The sequence below is a fragment of the Gavialis gangeticus genome, unplaced genomic scaffold (genome assembly GCF_001723915.1).
Source record: "Gavialis gangeticus isolate Ggan-Ray unplaced genomic scaffold, GavGan_comp1, whole genome shotgun sequence".
NCBI lineage: Eukaryota > Metazoa > Chordata > Crocodylia > Gavialidae > Gavialis > Gavialis gangeticus.
In genome coordinates, this window is record NW_017729019.1 from 14,077,210 (window position 1) to 14,099,014 (window position 21,805).

Genomic DNA, 21,805 nt, shown 5'->3' on the forward strand with positions numbered 1-21,805 from the left:
CCCCCCCCCCCCCCCCCCCCAGGGTCTTGTTTCTCAGCTCACAGCTGGTCACCCTTGAAGGGGCAAGGGGAAGAGCAATCCCTTTGATGCCGATATCCCCTAGGCTCGTTCTGTGCTGCCGTGCAGACTGCAGTGTGACTTTTCTTTGAAGTAGCTCTTCTCTGTCTGTCTCCAGACCGCAAAACGTGCCAAACTCTGGACTTGGAACTGACCTCCCTCATCACCATGGTGCACAGAAACAGCATCAACAGAGTCATGAATAGCTGCACGGTTCTGCCAGCCACGGTCCCTTGTCATACAGGCTGAAATCACCCAGCTATTCCATACTGTTGTTATTCACCCTAATAAACACAGCAATGGCCCCAGGGCCTATGCAGCTTCAGACCACCAACACTGCAGGCTCCTTCCAGGCTCCTGCCTGAGGGCTCTCTAAGGGGTAGCAATGTAGCTACACAACTTCATGGAAGCCTGGCAAATACCGTGTCTGCAGTCGACTCTCATTAGCCTCAGCACCGTACCCTGGACAGACAGATTTTGTGCCCAGGCTGGTGAATTTCTGAAGTTACTGAGCAGGGCGGTGACAGATGTGGAGCCTCTCAAAGATGTTACAGTCTGGCCCTGCACAAGGGAGCAGTTCACATGGCATCAGGAGGTGGATCAATACCAAGCGCTGTTGTGAAAGGCAGAGGGGGGAGAAGGAGAAGGGGTGGGTGATATGAAGAGGGAGACTGGAAGTGGCAAAAGCTGCAGACAGGTTTGGGAAGAGTGTGACGGAGATGAAAGCAGGGCCAAGATGTGGAGAGAAGCTGGGCAAGAAGTGAGGCTGGGGTTTGCCTCCCCCAAGCACCAACAGGGCTGAGAGCTGAGGAGCCACCGATCCAGTCCAGGGATACAGCAACAGTGGACCAGGCTCAGTCCTAGACACCTGCCCATTGCACTGCCCAGGCACCCAGGGCTCCCCCCCACCCCCTTCTCTCCTGGTTTCCTTCCCTCTTGAGGCTCCCCCAGGTGCAGAAGGAGCTGCTGGCTAAGACATACCTTTGGTGTCGCAGTCCTGGAAGGAGAAGGCACCCTCATGCTTAGTGGTCAGGCCCCCACCGCAGGAGAAGCACAGAGCCCGCCCCACTTCGGGCTGGTAGGAACCCCGGGGACATGGCTGGCAGGGTTTGAAGCCATCCACTGAGTGCTGCCCAGGGAGACACTGACCTAAGGTCCATGCAGGAAACAAAGGGAAAAGGGGTCAGTCCTGCTCAGCTTCTGCTCCTTCTCAACTCCTGCTGAACAGAGCCAGGGCCTGAAAGCCCCAGTGAGCTCTGGGATCCTCCTGATGGAAGGACAGCCCCATGGCCCACTGATCCCTGGCAGGGACCTGGCAGTTCCCTGGGAAACTGTACTGCAATAGGGCTACACAGTGACCGCTGAAGAAGAGAAACCATTTATCCAAGTCATATCTGTACTGTGGCTCTGGTTCACAGCCTCAGTCATGTCCCAGGCCCCCACTGTGCTAGGTGCTGCACAGACTCAGAGCAAACACCGCTCTGCCGTCTTTCCCTTGAACTCTGGGAGTTCTGATAAAACAGCACTGAGAAGCAACTCCTCCCCCAAGTCCACAGTTTTGCTCTTACAGCCCCAGCCCCATTTGACTCAAAAGTTCCTGCCGTAGGTACAACTCAGCACGGTATCCTCAAGCAGACTGGGGAAAGGGGGAGGGTAGGTCCCTTGGCACTGCACTCCCATGTCTCCCTCTCTCCTGTCCTGCTTTGAACAGAGACTCAAGGCAGAGCACAAAGGGCCTATCTGCAGTCGGCTCTGGTCTGGTAACCCTTCAGCTTGGGAGAGCAGCGACTTGTCCACCTCACACCTGTCTGCAAGAGCTGGCTGTGCTGGGTGGCTGCGATACACAGGAGGTCTCCGTGGTGTCTCTCCAGAGCCGAATGGAAGCTGCAGTCGTTGCCGAGGCTCCGAGACTCCCTGTGAGCCCCCGGTTGTACGGTGCCCCGAGGAGAGGAAACAACATCATGCTGGTGCTGCACTGTACCTGCACAGCTGGTTACGTTGGTTGCTCCAGCTGGGCCGTAAGCATCGCCTCTAGGGCAGTGGTCACAAGAGAGCTGGCCTTCCTTCTCCTGGTAGGTCCCAGGAGGGCAGGGGACACACTGCTCCATCTGGCCATGGTAATACGTTCCCTGCGAGCAGCTAACTGAGAGAGACAGACGCATTAGTGACCTGCAGACACCAGCTCCCCATCAGGCTACCCCTGGCTCTGGCTGCAGGTCCCAAGGGCCCACAGGGTCCCAGGCCCCTAATTGTGACAAAGAAACAGCTCCCGAGGCAGACAGTAGTGGTCACCTCCCCTGCCACCTCAGCTGAAGCAGAGGAGCCTGGTTGCTGCAATGCAGCACTTGGGGCTCACCACTGAATGCTCACTTGGCCCCAGGCCCCTGCCAGCCTCTCAGATGCAACCTGGCTGTTTTCTTACCACACTTGGACCCCACCCTCTGCTGCCCAGGCCCGCAGCTCTCCTGCCTCTCCAGGGCCATGCTCAGCTTCTGGGCCACCTCGTACTCCATGCCCGCAAAGCGGATCAGGAACCGCTCCTGGTTGATGGACTTCTTCAGGGCCTTGATCGCCGACTTCAGCTTTTTCTCCACCCGCTGCCGCAGGCAGTTTATGTTGCAGCTGGCTAGGGGGGAGAGGGCCAGGGATCACACGGTTAAGTGGGGAGGGTGGGAATGAGTGGAGGAGAGGGAAAGCAGGTCCCTCTCCTAGCCTCCCCTCATGGGCTGCTGTGCTGTGGTGCCTCCTTAGAGCCACTAGCATGATGTGTGTGTTGGTGGGGGGGGAAGAATGGGCCCCTCCATCCCCTGTCCCTTCCAGCATCACCTCCTGTCACCAACACAATTCGGTGGTGGCAGCAGGTACACACTTGGGCTGTGGCCCCAGCCTCAGAAGCTGATCTGACCTCAGTCTCTGGGCCCGGGTGGGAGAGAGGACACAGGGCACTAATAGAGCCAAGTGGTGCCTTCAGGTGATGCGGGCTCCACCGGCAGCTCAGCTGGGGCGTCTGTCTCTTCTGTATCCGGGTGAAGTCCCCTTCCTGTCCTCTCCCACCACCTTCTTGTGCCCATCACGGCTCCCGTAAGGGCTCTGCAAGCACTAGTTAAAGCCGCAGCATGGACAGGGAGGGGTAGGCAGGACTCCCCCACCCTAGTCCAGCAGTGAGCCCCATCTAACTGGAGCCCCTCCGGTGGTGTGGAAGAGGGTCAGATCCCATGGCTCAGGGGAATCCTGAGCTCCTGAACAGACCACTGATGAGGGGCCAGTCAGTGTGGGCTGGGGCAGTGGTTTGCGAGACAGACGCCTGCCCAGAGGGAGGTGGTCTGAGCAAGCCACAGAACACCCCCAGGCAATGCAATCTGTCATTTCCTGTGGACCTGGGGGTGGGAAAGGACACATCACACAGAGCAGATGTGCTTCAAGGACTGTCCGATCCTGCTACATAGCCCTGGGTTCGGCCCCAGTGCATCCTGGGAAAGCCTAGCGCCCCAGTCCCACCCCCACATCTGGAATCCCCTCCAGCCCTGTGCGCCCTGGGCGAATGGGGTCTCGCAGGCCTGTTCCCTACCTGTGATCTCCTCTGGTTTGATTTCTGCCTCAAACTCCAGGGTGATGCGTGTCACTTCCTTGTTGGAGGGGTTGCGGGCACGGCGGCCTTTGCCCTTCCTGGAAGAGTCGCACTTGAGGTTCACGAAGGTCACCTGGCAATCCAAGCAGGGGGCCACCCCACCTGAGAAGATAGGGACAGAGGGTCATTATCTTCCCCGTGGCTCCCTCGGCCAGGGGGTCCCAACAGACACCTCCCTCCGCAGCTGTAGCAGAGCTTGTGCAGCTGGCAGGTGGTGGCGGCCACCAGCTCCATCCTCTTCTGCCCCCAACACTCACACCCCAAGGTGCCCAAGGGAAGGGGGAGCCTCACCTGGCGCCCCAGGCCTCCCTGACTCATCCTGCTTCCCCTTTGCGCGTGGGTGCAGGTGGCACTTGGCGTCCTTGATCTTGAAGGAAGCCTTTTGTTTGATTGGAGCAGCGACAGTCTCTAAAAGAAAAGGCAGGTGCTAAACATCAGGGCACTGGCTGAGCCTCCCCTGATGGTGGCTGGGGGACCTCTGGACAGACCCAGGAGAGCGAGCTTACCGACGCAGTGATGGCTGCTGTTGCCAGGCCGCTGCTGGGCCCCCTGGCGCTGGATGGGCGTCCCACAGCTCACCGTGTAGCTGCTGTCAGACTCTGCAAAAAAAAAGGGAGGATTGTGTAGCCTGGCTCCTAAAGACACCCCTGGCCAGCGCTGCCCCCAGAGCTCAGCGGTAGCAGCAAGTATCCAGAGAGCAGGCAGCACCTCAGTGTCTGAACGGCTCTGGGTTTCGATCTGCTGTCAGTCTCTGAACCTCCAGGCAGTGCTCATCAAAGGTGCTACCAAAGGGACAGTTCAGGCAAGCCAGCTGCAAAGGCCAAGACCTAGCCTGAAGCCTCCACCCTCCAATCCCAAACGTCCCAGCCGTGACAGCCTGGGTAAAAGCAGGCCAGTCCTGCAGCCCTGCTATGGAGCAGGGGGTTTAGTGGATGGGGAGCCCTGTGGGAGGGTGCCAAGTGTCCCAGCCAGGGCTCTCAGACATGGGCAGATGATGCTCTGTCTCAGAGGCAGAAAGCTGTAGACACTGTGCAGCCTAATTCCCTGAGCCCTCCCTGGGCATTCAGCTGCTCTCTTGTGCTGTATAGCAGCCTCAGTGACCCACCCCAGAGCTGGCTGCACCTCAGCAAGGAGCAAGGTGATTCCTGCATGCCCAGCCTGTAAAGTTTTTCATGATGGAAACTGCCCAGAGAAGCTTGAGCCCCCAAGACAGATCCTGGAGGGGGCAAGGCCTAAGGGCTGCGAGTGCATACCTGGCAGGAAGCGGGCCTTGGAGGTGCAGGTGAGGGAGCAGCTGTCTTTCTTGCCGTTCTTGTTGCAAGATAGCGTGGCCCGGTGGGAGGCAGAGCCCACCAGGCACTTCACCAGCTCTGAAGGACGACAAGCACCGGCTGGTAACGACAGGCAGGGGTGACCCATGGTGGCCAGCCAAGCACAGGCCCCACCATGGGCAACACCAAGGCAAAGGACACACTAACCTCTTTCCCACCCCACATTCGCCAGGGCAGCAGCTCTCCTTCTGCCTCCACCACCTGCTCCTGCAGCAGGCTCTGGGGACAGGTGCCACGAGGCGAGGATGAGTGGGACCCTCTGGGTGCCCACACCCATGCACTCTTGGCCCACCCTGGGGCTGTGACTTGCCAGACCACCAAGATCCGAAGGTGTCTGCTGGGGTCTCACTCGCCCGTTCATTGGGAAGGGGCTGTGCTCAATCTGTGCCTGTCCCATGTCTCGACTGGCAGCAAAGGGGAGCCAACAGGACACATCAATGTCCCTATGGGCGGTTACAAATGACTGCTGTGCCCCACTCCCCAGAGGCGGCTGCATGCGAGGGCCAGGGAGACCACCTCTAAGCTAAGTGCCTTAGGCTCCCATGGGAAAAAAGGACACTGTATTAAAAAAAACCAGAACCTGACCAGGAGAGGTCTATGCCTTATTTCCACTTTCTAAGCGAGCATCCAGGATCCCACCCTGCCTGACCCCAAGTTCTCTCCTCTCCTGACTGCAGTGGCCCTGGGAGATGAGTGTGGGGGCAAATGGGAAATGCCTCCTGACTGGAGACCCCTTCAAAGGCCTGCCCCACCACCGACACTGGTTGGTTCCTACACCAGGGGTCCTGGCACAGCAGCCGAGCACAGGCTGGGCCCTGGGTCCTGAACCTCATCTCTCTCTGCCAGAAAGTACAGCGCTGGGGATGGGCCAGTCTCCTGCCTCCCGGGCAGTTAAGTTGGCACCTTTCCCTGGCCTTGAACTGACACAGAGACATGCACTCTGGAGCCCCAAGTGGAGGTGCCTCCTGTTGGTCTGGTGCTCCGAGCAGGCGTGGGATGGGCAAGCTCTGTGCACAGAAAGGAGTGGGCTCTGGGCTGCTGCTGTCCCTGACCCCCGAAACAGCAAAATCCCACCAGGCAGAGACACCGACTCCTCAAGTCCGTGCAACAAATAAATGGAAACAAGTGGCTCATAGCCTGCCAGTCTAGGTCCAGCCACTGGATGGCAGCACCAGCACGCCCCAGGCCCAACTTACCGATGCAGTCCTTTTTGTTCCAGTGCAACTTGCAGCCAGCGGGACAGGTACACTCGTAGCTGCCAGGGGTGTTGATGCAGCCGAACTTGCAGCCTCCTCGGTTGATGCTGCATTCATTGATGTCTGTGGGGAGCAAGGCGAGGCGGTTGCTGAATGATGCTAAGTTGGGTCAAGCCTGCTTACACTGACCTAGAGCCCGGGCCACCAGGCCACTATTACACAGAAGGTGGGAGGTGTCACCACTGCAACCTCTTAGTGAGAGTAACCACAGGTGGGGCGAGCAGGACAGGACTTCTGGCTTCCACTGTCCATGCTGGGAGTGGTGCGAGCAATGAAAAACAGGAGCACCAGGAGCTGCCCTTGTCTGTGCCACTGCCTCCCCATGTGATCCTAGTCAAGTCACTGAAGCCCCATCTCAAAGGTGGCCTGCAAGCTTGGATGCCCAACTTACGCCCTGATTTTCAGGCCCAGTTAACGCCACTGGGCAAGCGCTGGTGGAACAAGATGAAAACTGCAGTTCCTACGAATGCAGGCGCAGGCTCCACCAGGGGCTGGAGGGAAGGGCAGGCCCACAGCCAAAGTGCAGCCGCCCATTGTCACAAGTACCGCAGGGTCTCTGCTGATTGGCACTCAGGAAATCTGCCCTCTTCTGCCAAGAACCCAGGGCACTGGGCAGGCGCTAATGCAGGTACAGGAGTGGGGAAGGCGTATAGTGGGTGAGGGAAGAGGAAGGCACTGAGCAGGGGGGAGCGGGTGGCGCAGGTGGGACTTGCACGGAAACACGGCCACTGAGTTCAAAAGGCAGCTGACAGCCAGGCCTCCCTGACGCCCACCCCTGACGCTCCATCAGTGCACCCCCCTTTAAAGCAGCATGCGCCAGAGCCAGACACGCAGAAGCTACAAGGGAGGTTGACTGTGAAGGGAGAGCCTTGTCCCAGAGCTGTTGCCCACAGGCCCCACGGTCGGGATGCTGGGGCTCTGGCAGGTGTGCTGTCAGGGTGGGAGCTTCCTATTTCTCATCCTAACCCTGGCACCTTCTTCCTCTGCCCACAGCTGCTGAGTAGGGGTAAGTGGCGCCTCAAAAGGAGGAACTGGGTGGCCCCTGGTCCCAAGCTGTCTCCTCAGTGGACTTTCCTGCTCATGGTACCATCTCTACCATCAAGAAATTCTGTATCATCTCCACCTTCACTCTCAAACCCAGGAAATGAAAAAAGCCCAGCCAGAGGTGGCCACCAGGCTCCTTGCCCTCTGCTGTCAGCCTCAGGCAGCTAAGGTCCCCGAGCCGGCATTTGAAGTAGGTTTCTTTTTGCTCCTGGTGTGAAATATCCCTGCTAGTGGGAGCCTGACAGCTGTTCTGGGACGTTGCAGGCCAGGACTAGCAAGCAGGAGGGTCTGCTCAAGTGATTACACACTCAGCAGAGTAATTCCCACACATTTCCTCCCACACTGTCAGAAAGGCAGAGGCCAAAAGCCTGGTCTTGCCTAACCTTTCGCGTACTGCAACCCCGGGGACTCCTAGGAGGGCAATTGATGCGTCTCCTGACTTCCTACAACCGCTCCCCACAAAGTTTGGCCTCACACGTCTGATCCAGGCACGTAGCTTTCCAGGAAACTGCCTTGAGAATCGCCTCTGCTCCCAGGGGGAGGAGGAGCACTGCAGCAACATGATGTGCCCCAGCCAGCACACAGGCAAGAGAGTGTTTCTGGGTGAGCTGGTGCTCAGTTCCTGTGGCTCTGGGTCTGTAGTAACACGCATGTGCCTTTGCATGTCTGCTGCTAAACACTCGGCCCCCAGTGACAGCTGCACGGGCATGCCAGTTGGGAGCAGAACAGCACCCAGTGGGTGAAATCCTGGGCTCGCTGAAGCGGAAGAGAACGCCCCTCGATGTCAGCAAGGCTGGGGGCAGGCGGAAGAGCAAGGACTCCATGGGCAGGCTGCACTGCTCTTACGGAAATCTGGGCTTGGTGGAACTTGCGTCGCTGCCAGACTAGAGTCTGATGGAGCTGAGCGGTGCATGCACAGACTCCACTCGGAGCAGGGCATCGGCACTGGGCCCAGGCGGCTGGGGGGCCCTGCTGCATTTTGGCTGGGGTTTACCACCCTTGGCTAGGACAGTGTAGGGGCCTGACACTGGACCCTTACAAAAGGTCCCCACATAAGGGGCATCCTGCTGCTGACTTTGCTGCAACTCCCTTGGGCAGGAGGGTTTGGAAAGTGCATGTTCGTGGGCTTGGCGGGGCTGTGTCTGCAGGCAGGCATGTGCTGGGCAGCGTGGGAGCCTGCTGCTGGTGCGCGTGTGGGGCATGCATGCTCTTTGTGTTTACACCCCTGCCTTAATCCAGGTAATTGGGGGGGTGGATCTCAAGCCACCTTGCTCGGGTTGCTCATCGCACAGCTGCCGCAACATGCTCCAACAGCCCCTCGGAGCATTTCATCCCCTTTCCCCTCTCGGGGGTGGGGTAAGGCCTGCCGTGCCCCACCCCACCCCGGGGCTCTGCCTGGTGAAACTTCAGTTGAAGCCTTTCTGATGTTCCCTCCCCCGCAGCCCATCCCAACTTCGTGCCAAAAGCGCGGGGGATTTCCCCCTCCAGTCTCCTCCGGCGGACAAGTCGCAAATCGCCCGTCACTTTGTTTGATGTTGCAGAGACTCATGTCTGGCTTCTCAGGCCTCCTCCTCTGCCTGCTCCCCCCGCTCCCCTCCCCCTGGCCTCTAGCAGCCTGGGGCAGCTGATAAGGAATGCAGGTTCTGGAGCAGTGTCTCCCACTATGCAGAAGTGGTCAAGAAGACGGGGGTCCCCTCTTGCTACTTTGCTTCTGCCGGTCCCAGGAGGTGAGGGAGCATGGGGTTTGCATGGAAGCTATTGGGCAGTAGCAGCTGGCCCTCTGCCTACTGGAAGGCCTGGCCAAGGAAGCAGCAGCCTGAATGCCTGAGAGGATCGGGACCCTGGGCCTTCAGCTGCAGGGAGGGGATCCCAGTATTTGCATCCAGCAGCCCCCCTGCTATCCTCTCCCCTTCTGGAGGGGTATACGGGCTAGCTCCTGGCCATGACCTCCCCCAGGCCTTTCAGATTACTGGCCTGCTAATCTCCAGTTTCAGAGCTGAACACCCCCCACAAATCCACATCTACAGCGCAGCAGGTGTTTATCCCTCACAAGGAGCAAAGGACCCGAATAACTGGATCGGCCTGCAGGTCCATCTAGCCCGTCTCTGATGGGATGGCCAGCACCAGCTTCTTGAATGTAATACCCCCGGGGACCAGCTCTGGGGTCCCATGCCTCCAGAGGCACCTCCTTTCTATTCCAGGGAATGAGAAACCCACTTCTCCCTGGAGCAGGAAGGCTCTGACCCTCCAGGATGCCTGCGGTTTTGAATGCATGTTCACAGCTTTTCCTGAATCCAAAGCTCTTTCACAGCAAACCCGGAGCTGTCTGGAATCAGACCGAGTAAAGCTGGGCATACCCCAGCAGGCTCCATATAGCTCTCAGCTCCTCCTTTTCCCTTCCTAGCAAACCAGGCAGGTCTGTCCCTTACAGACTATTCTCCAGGGATCTGCCAATCTTAGCCTGCACAAGCCACAGGGCTCCTAGCCCTAGCCCTAGGGAGATAGTTCCCATACTGAGTGGATCCTGGGGCTAGGAAGCTGGTAAATGGGAAAGCAATTGGTGACTGACTCTGCTCTAAGTCCAACAGGCGACTTTGGGAACTTCTGAGAGCACCCCCAGTCTAACCAACCTCTGCTAGCCACAAGCTTGGTTTGGTTGCTCAGGACACCCACAAGCTCAGTGCAACCGGAGGACTAGAGGCTGTGCAGGAAATGCAAAGGAAGAGAGGGATGCATAAACACCACCTCCCCCTGGCTTCCTCCCAGTAAGCTCCCCCGTACCTCCGCAGTGGGTAACTCCATACAGCGTGTAGCCTGTGTGGCAGAGGCAGTGGAAGCTCCCCGGTGTGTTGATGCAGACGTGGTCGCAGGTCCTGTCAAAGGAGCACTCATCGATGTCTGGGGGGAGAGCAGAAAGGCACAGAGCTCAACCAGAGGGTCTGCTCTATGGGGGTAACAAGCCCTGTGATGCAGCAGACACTTGGGGGCCTTGATTCCTCTGCTGCTCATCTCCAGTGTCCCCCAGGAAGGCTGGTACCAATCCCATGCTCACAAGGGTGCCCTGACCAGACACCCAGCACAATCCTGTCTGCAGCAACACCTGCCCCATTAATTTGAGCATGACAGGGGAGCAGAGCAACCCCTTCCTTGTCCCAGCACAGTTCCCTGAGCCTCTGTGACACTGAACCCTTGGGTACAGATTTGGCAGCAGCTGGAACCAAACCTGGGACCTCTGGATCTTAAAGCAAGAGCCTCCAAAGGCAGGAACAGGCTCTTTAGCCTCTCTGAGCCCCAACCAGACCACTAGAAGGGGGCAGGTTAGCATGGTGAGCAGCTTCTGGGCTCGTTGTGCTGCCCCACTTTGCAAGTTGTTTGCAAGGCACAGAGTTAAATCCCAGCATGTCAGGGCCCCAGCAGGGCAGGTCCTGCCATGGGATGCAAGAAGGGGCAAGGCAGCTCCAAACTCCCCAGGCTGCATGGCCAGCCCATGCACTACTGGGAAAGCACACTCTCTTGGCAGGGCCCCCTGGTGCCAGAAGTGCCAGCTCCATCTCCTCTACCCCAGGATGCGCAGTTTGGGGGGTAAACCCAGCCCAAGGGGTTCTTTTAATTTATTGGTGTCATTAACTTAATTGCCACGATCGTGTAAAACTTCCAAGAAGGCAGAACCTGGACAGAGATGAAAGGGATCAGAGCCGGAAGGCACATCTACCCCTTGCCCAGGGCTGGCTGCGTGCCCCAGATACCAGATCTGTACCACCTCACATCCCTGCCAGTCCTGCCTGCAGATGTTGGCCCAGGGAAGCAGGAGGGCCTCAGTGCTTGGCCTGGCTCACACCAGGGCTCTGCAGGGACTGGCCCTTATGGCCTTGTAGCGCTGGGTGCACCAAGGGGACTCAAATACAAGGATCACAAAGCTCCAGCCTCCTCCCTCCACCCAGGGTAATGCAGGTGCAGGGAGGCAGAGAGAAACAAGCCCATAGGTGAGCTGGGAATAGAAAACCAGGAGTCCGTGCTCTGTGTCACCTATGCCAGCCATGAAACAAGAGGCTGCCTCCCTTCTCTTCCCTCTGTGCACCATCCCTGTCCCAGCTGGCTGATCCAGGTGCAGGTGCTCACAGGAGATAGAAGGCAGTGGTAGGACAGATACTGTTCCAGGATTGCCTGGTCTGGGCCTGAGGTCCCACCCCTGCCCCTGCCTTGTCTCTGAAGCCCACGGTGAAAATAAGCAGTGACAAACCACATTGAAACCCCAGAGTGGGCCTCAGCAGCCCCCTCCCCCCATGTCTTCCCACTCAGTAGGGGCATCTTCTAGGGAACAGGGTGAAATAGGGAGGTTCTGTGACCCCCATGAATGGTCCTAAGAGGCATGTCAGAAGGCAGGAAGATTTGCACCTTTACAGACTAACTAATAAAATGTATATAGGAAGAGCACAAGCTTTTGCAAACCTCAGTTCACCTCCAACTGCCTCTCAAGAGAAGCAAGAAACTAGGTGGTGTGTGTGAATATGAGCCACAGAGTTCACGTTGCTCTCTCCCCACATCCCCTGCAAAGGCCTAGTGCAATAAACAGCTCGAATGGTCTGTAAAAGCAGTTACGTGTCTGAGTGTTAATCTGCGTGCTAAGTTGTGAATGGGGCTGCATGTCCTTCTGGGTTTGCAGGCCATCCCGACAGCACAGGGTTAGGGGAATGTCGCCAGAGCCCTGGAGTTCAACATGCACATCACCCACGCAGAACGCATGCCTGTGTGTGTGTCAGCAAGAATGCCTACAGAGGGATGAAAGTGCACAGCATGGCTGTGTGTGTGTGTGTACACGTTTTATACGTGTGCTGCTATTTGCCGCATCGTGTGAACAGAGCCAGCCCTAGAGGTGGGTGGTGTGAGTGACCACCCAGAGCACTGTGGTCAGGGGGGAGTTTCACACACCCCCTGCCCTGCTGCTTATGCCGGGCGGGAGCTGTGGAGGGACTTCAGCGGCAACTAATTCTGGGGGCTGGGCAGTGGGGCCCACCCCTTGCCCAGCTGCATGGGAGCTGCTTGGAGCCAGCTGGCCAGGGCAGTGGGATAAAAACCTTGTGACTAAAGGAGTCCTCTCTGGCCAGATCTGTAAGCACACAACACTCAGCGCTGGGCCAGCCCAAAAGTGCCCAGCCCCTGGCAGCTGCCATGAGAACAATGGAGGACTTGCACCACCGCTCACCCCTGCCGAGGGGAACACAGGGTGGTCAAGCACCTCTGGCCCCAGTTCTGGTCAACTCTGCTCAGACAAAGCCCTTCGCGCAACCCCGCTCATCACTACTGTGAGCCCACTTGGAGTCACAGCCCCTAAACTGGGAAGGGCTAATCTACACCGTGTCACCCTTGGAGGTCTGTGGTTTCCTGGGGACCCTCTGTAGTTTGCTGTCCTTGAGGCTCATGTGTCAATCTGTGAAAAGGGCCCACAGCCATAACAGAACTTGCCTCGGCTGCCACCTCCGATGGCCCAGCTCCGGCATGGCTCTTACCTTGACAGGTCCTTTCGTTGATCAGCAGCTTGTAACCTTTCCTGCAGCTGCACTCAAAGCTGCCCACCGTGTTCCTGCAGATGTGGTCACAGCCGCCGTTGTTCTGCCCACACTCATCGATATCTGTGAGAGGGGAGGGAGAATATGACACTGGGGCCTATTACCCCTTGCCAGCGACCAAGCTAGAGCGGTCACTTGCAATGACCGATTGAGGGAGGTGTGGGGGTGGCGTTCGGTAACGGCATCACTTGTCCAGAGGACGAAGCATGAAGCTGAGGACCCCTGAGGCCCCAGGTTGAGCTTTCACTTGCCATGGGGTAAGAGTGAGTAACACAGAGCAACTGATATGTAGTGAGTTCCCACCTCCTTATCTCTTGCTACACTTTGTTCCTCTGTCCATGCCCCAAATCTCTACGAACCTTAGTTCCCCATCTGTACAAAGGGGATAACAGACCTGTGCTGCCTCTCAGGTGGGTGTGAGGTACCAGGACACACTATGATAAAGGGGACGGCAGAATAACTATCTAGGAGAGGCAGACGTTTATGCCTGATCCTGTATTGCTGAAGTAAATGGGACTTTTGCTACTGATTCCTGGGGGTACAGGGGTGGGGGACTTACAGGACATGAGGAGTATACTTAGGTTTGCCAAGCAGCAGCTGCTTGGTGGTCCCAGTGCAAAATGCTTTGGAGCAAGTGACATGCTGCAGCCAATGTCAGACTGAGCTCTCCCCATCCACCCAAAGAAATGCAAAGTTTCCCGTGGCCAAGCACGACCTCCGAGGGTCTTGTGGGCCCCAAGCTGGCCACAAGCCTTGTGTTGAGGACTAGCGCAAGAGCAGGTGGTCCAGCGGCTAGTGCAGAGAGCCAGGGCTCCTGGGCTCTTCTTCCATTCCTGCCTCTGACTTGCTTCATCATGACCTTAGGTGAGGCAGTTCACCCTCCTTTTGCATCAGCCTCCCAGTCTGTAAAAGGAGGGCTCTAATGCACACGTCCACCACAGGGGTAGGAGAAAGGTTAACATTGGCAAAGCATTTTCACGTCCCCTGGGTAGAGCATGTGTTACACCAGAGACACAAGGCTCTGTGAAGTGACAAGTCGGGGTGAGGGTTATGGGCACCTTGGGAATGTGATCATTAGGGAGAGGAAGGAAGGAAGGAAGGGTGAGGGAAAGGGAGAGAGAGACAGAAAGAAGGAACGACCCTGGGTGGGGAGTGACCTTCCAAGGACAGTAGCTGTACAAAACAAATAGAGGCTCTCCTAAACCTTTTACTTGGCCTTTTGTGCAATAAGTGACTAAGATGCAAATCATCTCCCGCATTTCCAGAGAGCTTCTCTAGCCTGTTAAGAGGCTGGTGGTGAGGTGGGTTGCCCCGTCCGAGACAGAATATTTACTACTAGGAAACAGCCTATGAAACAGAACAAGGCCAGGCTGACAAATCCCAGGAAGGAGTTCAGGCAGACTTTTCCCAAAGCTTCTCCCCCACACCCACCCCCAGCTCATCAGCTCCAGGACGACAGCTGCAGCTCTCTGGGGTTATGGCTTTTCTTTTATTATTGCAAGTGAACTAGCTGTAAAACAGCTCGCAATTGTAATAAAATCCCAGACACAGGGGATATGGCTCCAGGTTATTATGCTTTCCTGGAACTGCAGAATGGTAGAGGTGGTGCACTCTGAAAAATAATAACGAAGCAGAGAGCGTCTGGAATCAGTCAGGCAGGTAGACGGCTTTCAGCTGAATGGTGCTTTCCTTTCAACTAAGGTCAAGTTCCCGGAGCTGCCAAAAGACAGAACGCAGGCGCCTTCCATTTCTGGAGTTCCACCTTCTCTCAAGGGGGCTGCCTGGGTCAAAGGTCTCCCCTTGAAGGGATGGCACACAAAGCAGCTGTATCTGGAACTCCAAACGCGTGCACGTGTGAGCATGTATGCGCGTGTGCGCGCACGCGTGTGTTACTGGATCTTTTTCACTTGCGCACACGTCCCCACACACACACGCGTTTAGGTAGGTGTAACTCTCAAATTCCCAAATTCTCCTTTCTCTTCCTAGAATTACTATAGTGAATGGGCTAAATTCAAAGCCAAAGGACTGGCAGCCATGTAAATGGGATTTCCTTTCAATTACAGAACAAGGAGCCAGGTATGTGCGCCTACAACTCATGTCATATATGACAATTTCATGGGTGAAAACTGCCTGGGAACAGGCTTCCATTCCCATTCCATTCTCAACCCAGCTGAAAGTAAATCCTCAGCCAGAACAACCTTCCCTTCTATAGCTTAAGCAACACAGTCAGGCCCATGCTGCCCAGGCAGTACGCAGAGTCCACATTAATAACCCACATGCCTATAAAGCTGCTATCTAAGGGCCTCAAAGCACTTGGCAAATGTTAATTCCATTTTGACCCTGTGCAGGATCAGGACAATGGGCCCATTCACTTGACAGCAAGACATGAGAGATGAACCATTACCACTTGCCATAATAATAGGAACCTAAGGCAGGCTTCCAAACCAGGGATGTGACCCACCCAAGGCCTTGCAAGAAGACTAAAGTAGAAATCAAAGCTGAACCTAGAATTCCTAGCTCCCAGTCCCGTGCTTTCATCACAAGACCATCCTTTCCTACACTGCACCAGCACATCTTGCCTGGTTGAAGTTTCTGCTGGGAGGTTTCAACCTCATTTTCCAAATCCAGAAACTGAGGCAGGCCCAGCAGGGTGGCGCTGTCAGAGCTCGGAGTGGAGCGAAGGAGCCCAGGTTCGGACCGACAGACGGGTCAGGTTGGACATAAGAGAAAACTTCTTTACAAGTCGAGTGCTGAGGTTCTGGAACAGACTCTTCCCCAGAGGTGGCACAGTCACCCACCCTGGCAATCTTCAAAAAGCATCTTGATGCCCACCTTGCCGGGGTCATCCGAGCCCAGCAGCCTTTTCTGCCCAAGTGCAGGAGGGCTGGACCCGATGGTCTTGTAAGGTCCCTTCCAGCCCCTAACAACTACGAATCTATGACTCGTGCAGTGCTTGGGCTGCCCAGCCGCACTGTTGCCTCACAGCTGAACCTCTCTCACAAGGAACAGGGCTGACCCTTGCGGCTTTAATGATCCAGCTACAACCACGGATTCTGAAGGGACTGAAACAACAGGGCTAAGGGATGGGCTGAGTCAGGGTGGGGGGCTGGGAAGTGGGATTTTCCTTTCCCTGTGAGTTAACACACATAGACCACAGTGCCCAAAGCTGCCCCAGGGGACTGAGCAGCAACGTGCCCTGGAGATCTCTCACTGCTGTATGGCCGCACGCGGACTCCTGATTGAAGTTCCCCCACGGTGACGTGGTCAGACCTGCACATGCCCTGATATGCCCCACTGAGCTGGGCAGGTCCCGGGATCATGGCTCCCAACTCCTCTGTGTAGCACATCTTCCCAGGTGGATGTGGGGATAGCAGCTGGGACAGAGCTTCTTCCTTTTTGCAGGTGAATCGACTTTCATCTTCCACGCTGCACAACAGACAATCCAGGCAGGGGCCTCAATGCGGGTTAGAGCCTACTGGTCTATCAGAGTGGGTGCTGCCATGGGGTCAGCTCCACAAAGGTATTTAGGTGCTTACCAATGGCAGATGGGGCTATAAGGAGTGACTATGGGAGGAGATGAAAGAGCTGTTCCTTAGGAGATTCCAGCCTGCCATAACCAGCACGTCCTGTCCGAGCCCCAGGGAGCATGGGCTGCTGTTGCTGGAGCTGAATTTGCCCCATAATGTATAAAATCAAATTGCTCTTAGCAGAGATCCCCCGGTGGGACAGCTACCAAGCCCCTACCTTCCCTGAAAACACCAGGTCCTCCCTTGCTGGCCACTTGCCTTTGCATGTTTTCCGGTCGACCTGGAGAGTGAAGCCCATGGGACAGCTGCACTGCACGCCTGTGGCTGCATCTTGGCATTTGTTCTCGCAGCCTCCATTGTTCACGGCACACGTCTCTGCATGGGGGGGAAAGTAAAAGAAAGAGATGAGCGCTACACGCTTGCAAAGGCCGCACGGTCTAGAAGCATGGCACCACCTCCTCCTCTTGTTCAGAGGACTTTGCTCCCACCTCCTGACGCCCCTGTGTAAGGGGACGCCCAAGGCACCAAGGACAAGGCTTGCAAAAGCAAGCACTGATTTGGCCGTCCAGTTCAAGACATTGCAAAGAGCCCCAGTTTCCAGGAAGGGCGAAGTGAGTCATGAGATTTGGGCCCAGTGAGGGCACCTCGAGCTGGGTACGTGGCTGCTCCTTACTTCTGAAAGTCTGGTCACATGGCCCTGGTATGTCATGAATGAAACAGCAAAGCAAGCAAACCCAGGACAGAACATCTGGTCCCATCTGGACTGAGAAAGAAGAGACCATTCTCCTCACTCAGGTAAGAAGCTGCAGCGTCCCATCGCGATACCATCACCCATACATACTCACAAACATTTGGCATTACTGTACATTTTCCTTTGAATTATTTCACCTTCTAAGATGAGGGCATCTTTCATCTCTGAGCGGGGCCTTTTCCTGCTGGAAGGCACCAATTCCTTGTCCCAGTCTCTCCTAGGGATGTTGGAGCTGGGCTGGGAAAGACCCTGCATACTTTGTGCCCTGTGTCATGCATGCTGACAACACACTATTTGCTGCTGAACACCAAAGGAAGGGAGCAGGAGACAGAAAAACTTTGGGGCCTGCTGGTGTCGGCCCTGCACAAACAATGAACAGCTGCTGCCAGAGGTTGTTTTTAATGTCTGCCTGTCAGAAGGGGGACTTCCTTTTTAGCGATATTAAGGAACTAGAGGACAACAGCTACTAGATTAAAATAAAATATTGTTATAGCAGTTTTAAGGCAGGTCATACGCGAGGCATAAATCTCCGAGTCAGAGCCCCACTTAGGCACAGTTGGCAGAACAATGCTTTGCAGCTCCGTAGCATCTTTCAGTAGAGGATTTTAGACCATCTGAAAAGCATTTGCTAACCCTCCCAACACCGATGATGTACGTGGGCCTTATGCCCTTGGTTTTCAGACACGTAAAATGAGGGCACAAGTGATTTGTCCCAGGTCTCAGCGAACGCCAGTGGTGAGGCAGGAAAACGAACCCAGGTGTCCCGATTCCAAGCTCCCCTGCTGTAACCCCTGTCTAGCCCTCTCTTCTTCAAAGAAGCTGCTCTTTAATACCATCTCATTATCTTGGCTGAAGCCAGGCAGACAGGAAAGGGGGGACTAAAATACCCTGTCTGCTCTATCGGGAGACACTTTCTCTATTAAAAAAACATGTCAGGCTGTGACACAGGTAAAAACCAGAGCAGCTGCTCGGGAACATTTGGAGATGGATCGGGGTGAGACTGAGACGCAGCAGGGAGCAGGCAGGCTGCAGGGGAACCCGCGAGCACGTTAAACCCCACGTGACACCACTTGCCACCCAAGACAGGAGGAAAGCAGAGTTTACTGAGACAGGCCAACTTGTTATACGATGACAGGCCACCCTCAATCACTAGAGGGAGGCCACCACGGCATGTGCAGCAACTCATTCTGTAGAACAAATCACAAGAAAATGGGAACAGGATTTCAAGTTACAGGCTAGGCTGCCAAGGGAGGACACCAAGCGGAGAACTCCAGCTAGCGCCCACTGCCCCTTGACTGCATCCAAGGAGCTCAAGTCTTCCCACAGGATTAGACTGTTCTTCCCCACCCTGTGCAAGAAGCTTGATCATGATTACCTAGCTCAACGGACGCAATCACACTTACAGACAAGCCTGGGCTTAAGTACTGTTTGCAATCGGGGACTCAGCCTCAAAGCGCCTTTACCAAGCTGCCTGTGAGCAGACATGGGTTTCCCAGTGAAGATAACTGCAAAGTCGTGGGATCAGGGCTTTGGGGTTGATGTAAAAATCTTGCCCGTGCCGTGTCTCCAACCCACACCTGGTCAGTGCCCCCAGCGGGGGAAACCAAGAAGTGAAAAGCTCCAACGGGCTCCTTGCCAGCATGCCGGCTGCTTCTGAGACTGGAACAGAGTCCACCACCCGGCACACCACCACGTTTTGTGGCAGGGTATATAGTTCAAGCATGTTGTTTAAGCATAGGTATAGGCTGGTGATTCTCAGTCAGGGTCCTGGGATACGCTAGGGTGCCACCAGATCTTTTGGAGGGTGCCTCAAGGTGCAAGGAGATAACCAGAAAAACTAAGCAAAGAAGCCATGCTCAGGCTTGCCCCTTCCTGGACAACCTCCTACCCCCACTGCAAGGAGTAAGCACTGTAATGTATAAATCCGGTTGTTGAAACTGGGTGCCATTCGAGTCACAAACGTTATGGAGGGTGCCTCAAGCCTAACGAGAGCTGCCTCGAGTCCAAAAAAGTTGAGAACCCCGGTATAGGCAGTGGGACTAGGCTTATAAAGTGAATCCAGTTTCACTGTCCCACTTGGGTGACTTTTTGCAAAACATGAACATACACAAGCCGCACCAGTGCTGGAGAACACATTATTATTTTTTTTTTTTTTAATACTAATTAATTCAGTATCATCAAACTCAGCTGTTGCTGGTACACAGGGAAGGGCATGATTTTAAATGAAGCATTTTCATCAATGTGAAATCAATCTTCATTTTTTTGTGGTACTAACCACAGAACAATAGCTTGAAATGCACAAAGCTGCTTGTGATGAGGTTTTCCTTCCAGGCTGTTTACTGCATGGATGGATGAGCCATTTGGGCTCCAATGAACCTATTAAGCAAAGGCTAGAAGAAAATGCCTTGGAAAAGCTGAATTCCAGGTTCTCCCTCTTTACGGGGACCACTTGGGGTATAAATGACTGAGAGGTGCAAATGTTTACTTTGGGGATGGTGACCTGGCATAATCCTAAGCGTGTCCCACTGCTGCTATTTATGCTGGCTCCGAAGAACAGAAAAGGGGGACCCTTCTATGAAATTCATGGTCAGTATAATCACAAAATGATATGGCAAAGGTCGTGTTTCTTCAGCTAGGCATCCAGCCAGGTTCTCGCACAGATGCAGCAAGGCAGTGGCGCTCCCCTCCGCAGGAAATCAGGCAGCCTCCCACTGCCTGCACACATTTATAACAACTCATGCCATTTTCAGCTATGCGAGAGGTGGAGGTTGGCAAACTGCTGCAAGCCACGTCTGGTGGGAGAGGGGTATCAGGGCTGGACTGAAAGTGGTCTGACGTAAGTATATGGACTGCAATGGTGGCTCAATGGACGCAAGTGCCCAAACAGCCATCGCTGGGATCTGCAGTCAGAGCGAGGCAATTAGGACACCGAGAGTTTCCGTTTCAAGGGAGGCTCGGCAGGACTCAGGTGGTCAGTGGAGGGATAAGGGTTATTTGTTTCTACACCCATAAAGCCCTTTAGTATCCAGCAAAACAACAGAGCAACCAGTAAAGAAATGTGAGACAACTGGACAGGAGATTGCTCTCTCTCTAGTAGGTATCTCGGGGACGTTTAGGCTCATCCCGTATCAGAGCATTTAGTTTAACTCCCTGTAGCCTTTATGCTCAGAGTGGAGAGTGCTGTTGATCTGCAGCTCCTAGATGCCCAGCTGAGATCAAAGCCTCCCAGTGCTAGGTGCTGCACGTTAGAAAAAGTGACAGTCCATACCCTAAAGGGTTTCTAACAGCATAAACGAAACAGGACATTCAAAAGGCTTAGAAGGGATACTGAAGCACTTCATATGCTTTCTTAGGCGAAGACAACCTGGAGTTTGCTTTTTGTCCGATACTTTGGGATCCCTGAAACCTACACGATGTATTGAGTCAGAGCGCTAATCTTCTGGAGGGGAAACTATTAACTGCTAACTCGTGGCCTATTGGTGTTTGAAGTCAAACCATTGTTCTAGTGGCAAAGGCAGAAGCACCAGTAAGTATGATTTCAACAGGGTCACTGTCAAGATGAAAATGATGAAAATCAACGTCCCTTTTTGCATTACCAAAACCAGCTGCTGAGTGTCGTGCCTGGAAGGACACCAGGTGGGATTTTCAAAGCAGTTTATAGGAATCTGGTGTCGGGAAGGCAGTTCTGAAAAGCGTGTAAGGGAGAGAGGCACACGAGTCTCGCTGAAGAAGCCTGTGATGCTTCCCTCAGTGCCTTGGAAAATCCAACCGTGAACACCCAATGTCCTTAGGCACCGTTGTGAACTCCAGCTTCAATCTGAAAAGCACGTTGCCTTTGTTTCTCTGTCTACAGGCTGCAAGGCCAGGGCAGGAGCCTAGTCAGCCAGACCTGGCTCTCAAGTAGCTACAATGCCACTCTACCCCACAGGGCAGAGCCCTCAGCTGGTGTAAGTCCACTGATTTACAGCCACTAAGAACTTGGGTCCCTGCAGCAGCTGTGCACATCTGCCAGACCCTATACGTCACATAGGGGCTGCCTGCCTCGGCTTCAAACAGGAACGGCTCCAGCAGTGCCGAGAGCAGCTTTGTTCAGCTTCACTAAATCTTGTGCTAGTGCTGGCTGACATTGCAACCAGGGCATTTCCCCTTAGGTAGGCGAGGGGTAACATTTTTAAATGGGCCCAAGCTCTGGTGACTTTCAAATGGCCTTTGAAAAAGAGACCTGGCTTCCTCAGACACCCAGGGCCCAACTATAGCTCTGGGTTGGTCCCTGCCCCTTTGGTGCATCTGTGTCTCAGGAGCAGGAGGGATGGGCTGCAGACCTGCGGGGACAGTCATCTGCCGGCAGGACTCCCTTTCGCAGACAGGGCGTGCAAGGGGATCCATTGTTCTGCGGTGATGTTCGCCCCGGGTGACAGGGCTATGTGGTACTCCAGGCGCCGGGTGAGCAAACATGAGTCATGGAACCACGCAGGGATTTGGCTATCGGCTGAGTCACAGGGTGGGGGGAGAAGACAAAGCTGTGGCCCATCCCAAGCTGCTGTCTCGCTTCCTGGCCATGACACAGCAGCTGGAGCAGGCTGCAATCAGCACAACTCACCCACAGATACAAAAGGGCCTTATGTGTTAAAATAACAAGGAAAA

The 21,805-nt window shown here is 55.2% G+C and overlaps 1 protein-coding gene across 9 annotated transcripts in view; it reads right to left on the minus strand.

Annotated features, from left to right (window-relative positions):
* The window catches only part of SCUBE3 (signal peptide, CUB domain and EGF like domain containing 3), a 110,655-nt gene that overhangs the window by 4,961 nt on the left and 83,889 nt on the right, over nucleotides 1-21,805 (minus strand). For 3 of the 9 annotated variants that reach the window (XM_019514147.1, XM_019514149.1, XM_019514146.1), the window contains 11 exons: nucleotides 16,669-16,785; nucleotides 12,824-12,946; nucleotides 10,098-10,214; nucleotides 6,213-6,335; nucleotides 4,939-5,076; nucleotides 4,192-4,284; nucleotides 3,977-4,093; nucleotides 3,626-3,787; nucleotides 2,480-2,683; nucleotides 1,862-2,200; nucleotides 1,039-1,206 (listed from right to left, as the gene is read on the minus strand). In XM_019514147.1, coding sequence (XP_019369692.1) covers nucleotides 1,039-1,206; nucleotides 1,862-2,200; nucleotides 2,480-2,683; nucleotides 3,626-3,787; nucleotides 3,977-4,093; nucleotides 4,192-4,284; nucleotides 4,939-5,076; nucleotides 6,213-6,335; nucleotides 10,098-10,214; nucleotides 12,824-12,946; nucleotides 16,669-16,785 — 1,701 coding nt within the window. The remainder of the gene's footprint in view (nucleotides 1-1,038; nucleotides 1,207-1,861; nucleotides 2,201-2,479; nucleotides 2,684-3,625; nucleotides 3,788-3,976; nucleotides 4,094-4,191; nucleotides 4,285-4,938; nucleotides 5,077-6,212; nucleotides 6,336-10,097; nucleotides 10,215-12,823; nucleotides 12,947-16,668; nucleotides 16,786-21,805) is intronic. The other 6 variants (XM_019514154.1, XM_019514153.1, XM_019514152.1 and 3 more) reach the window with 3 other exon arrangements.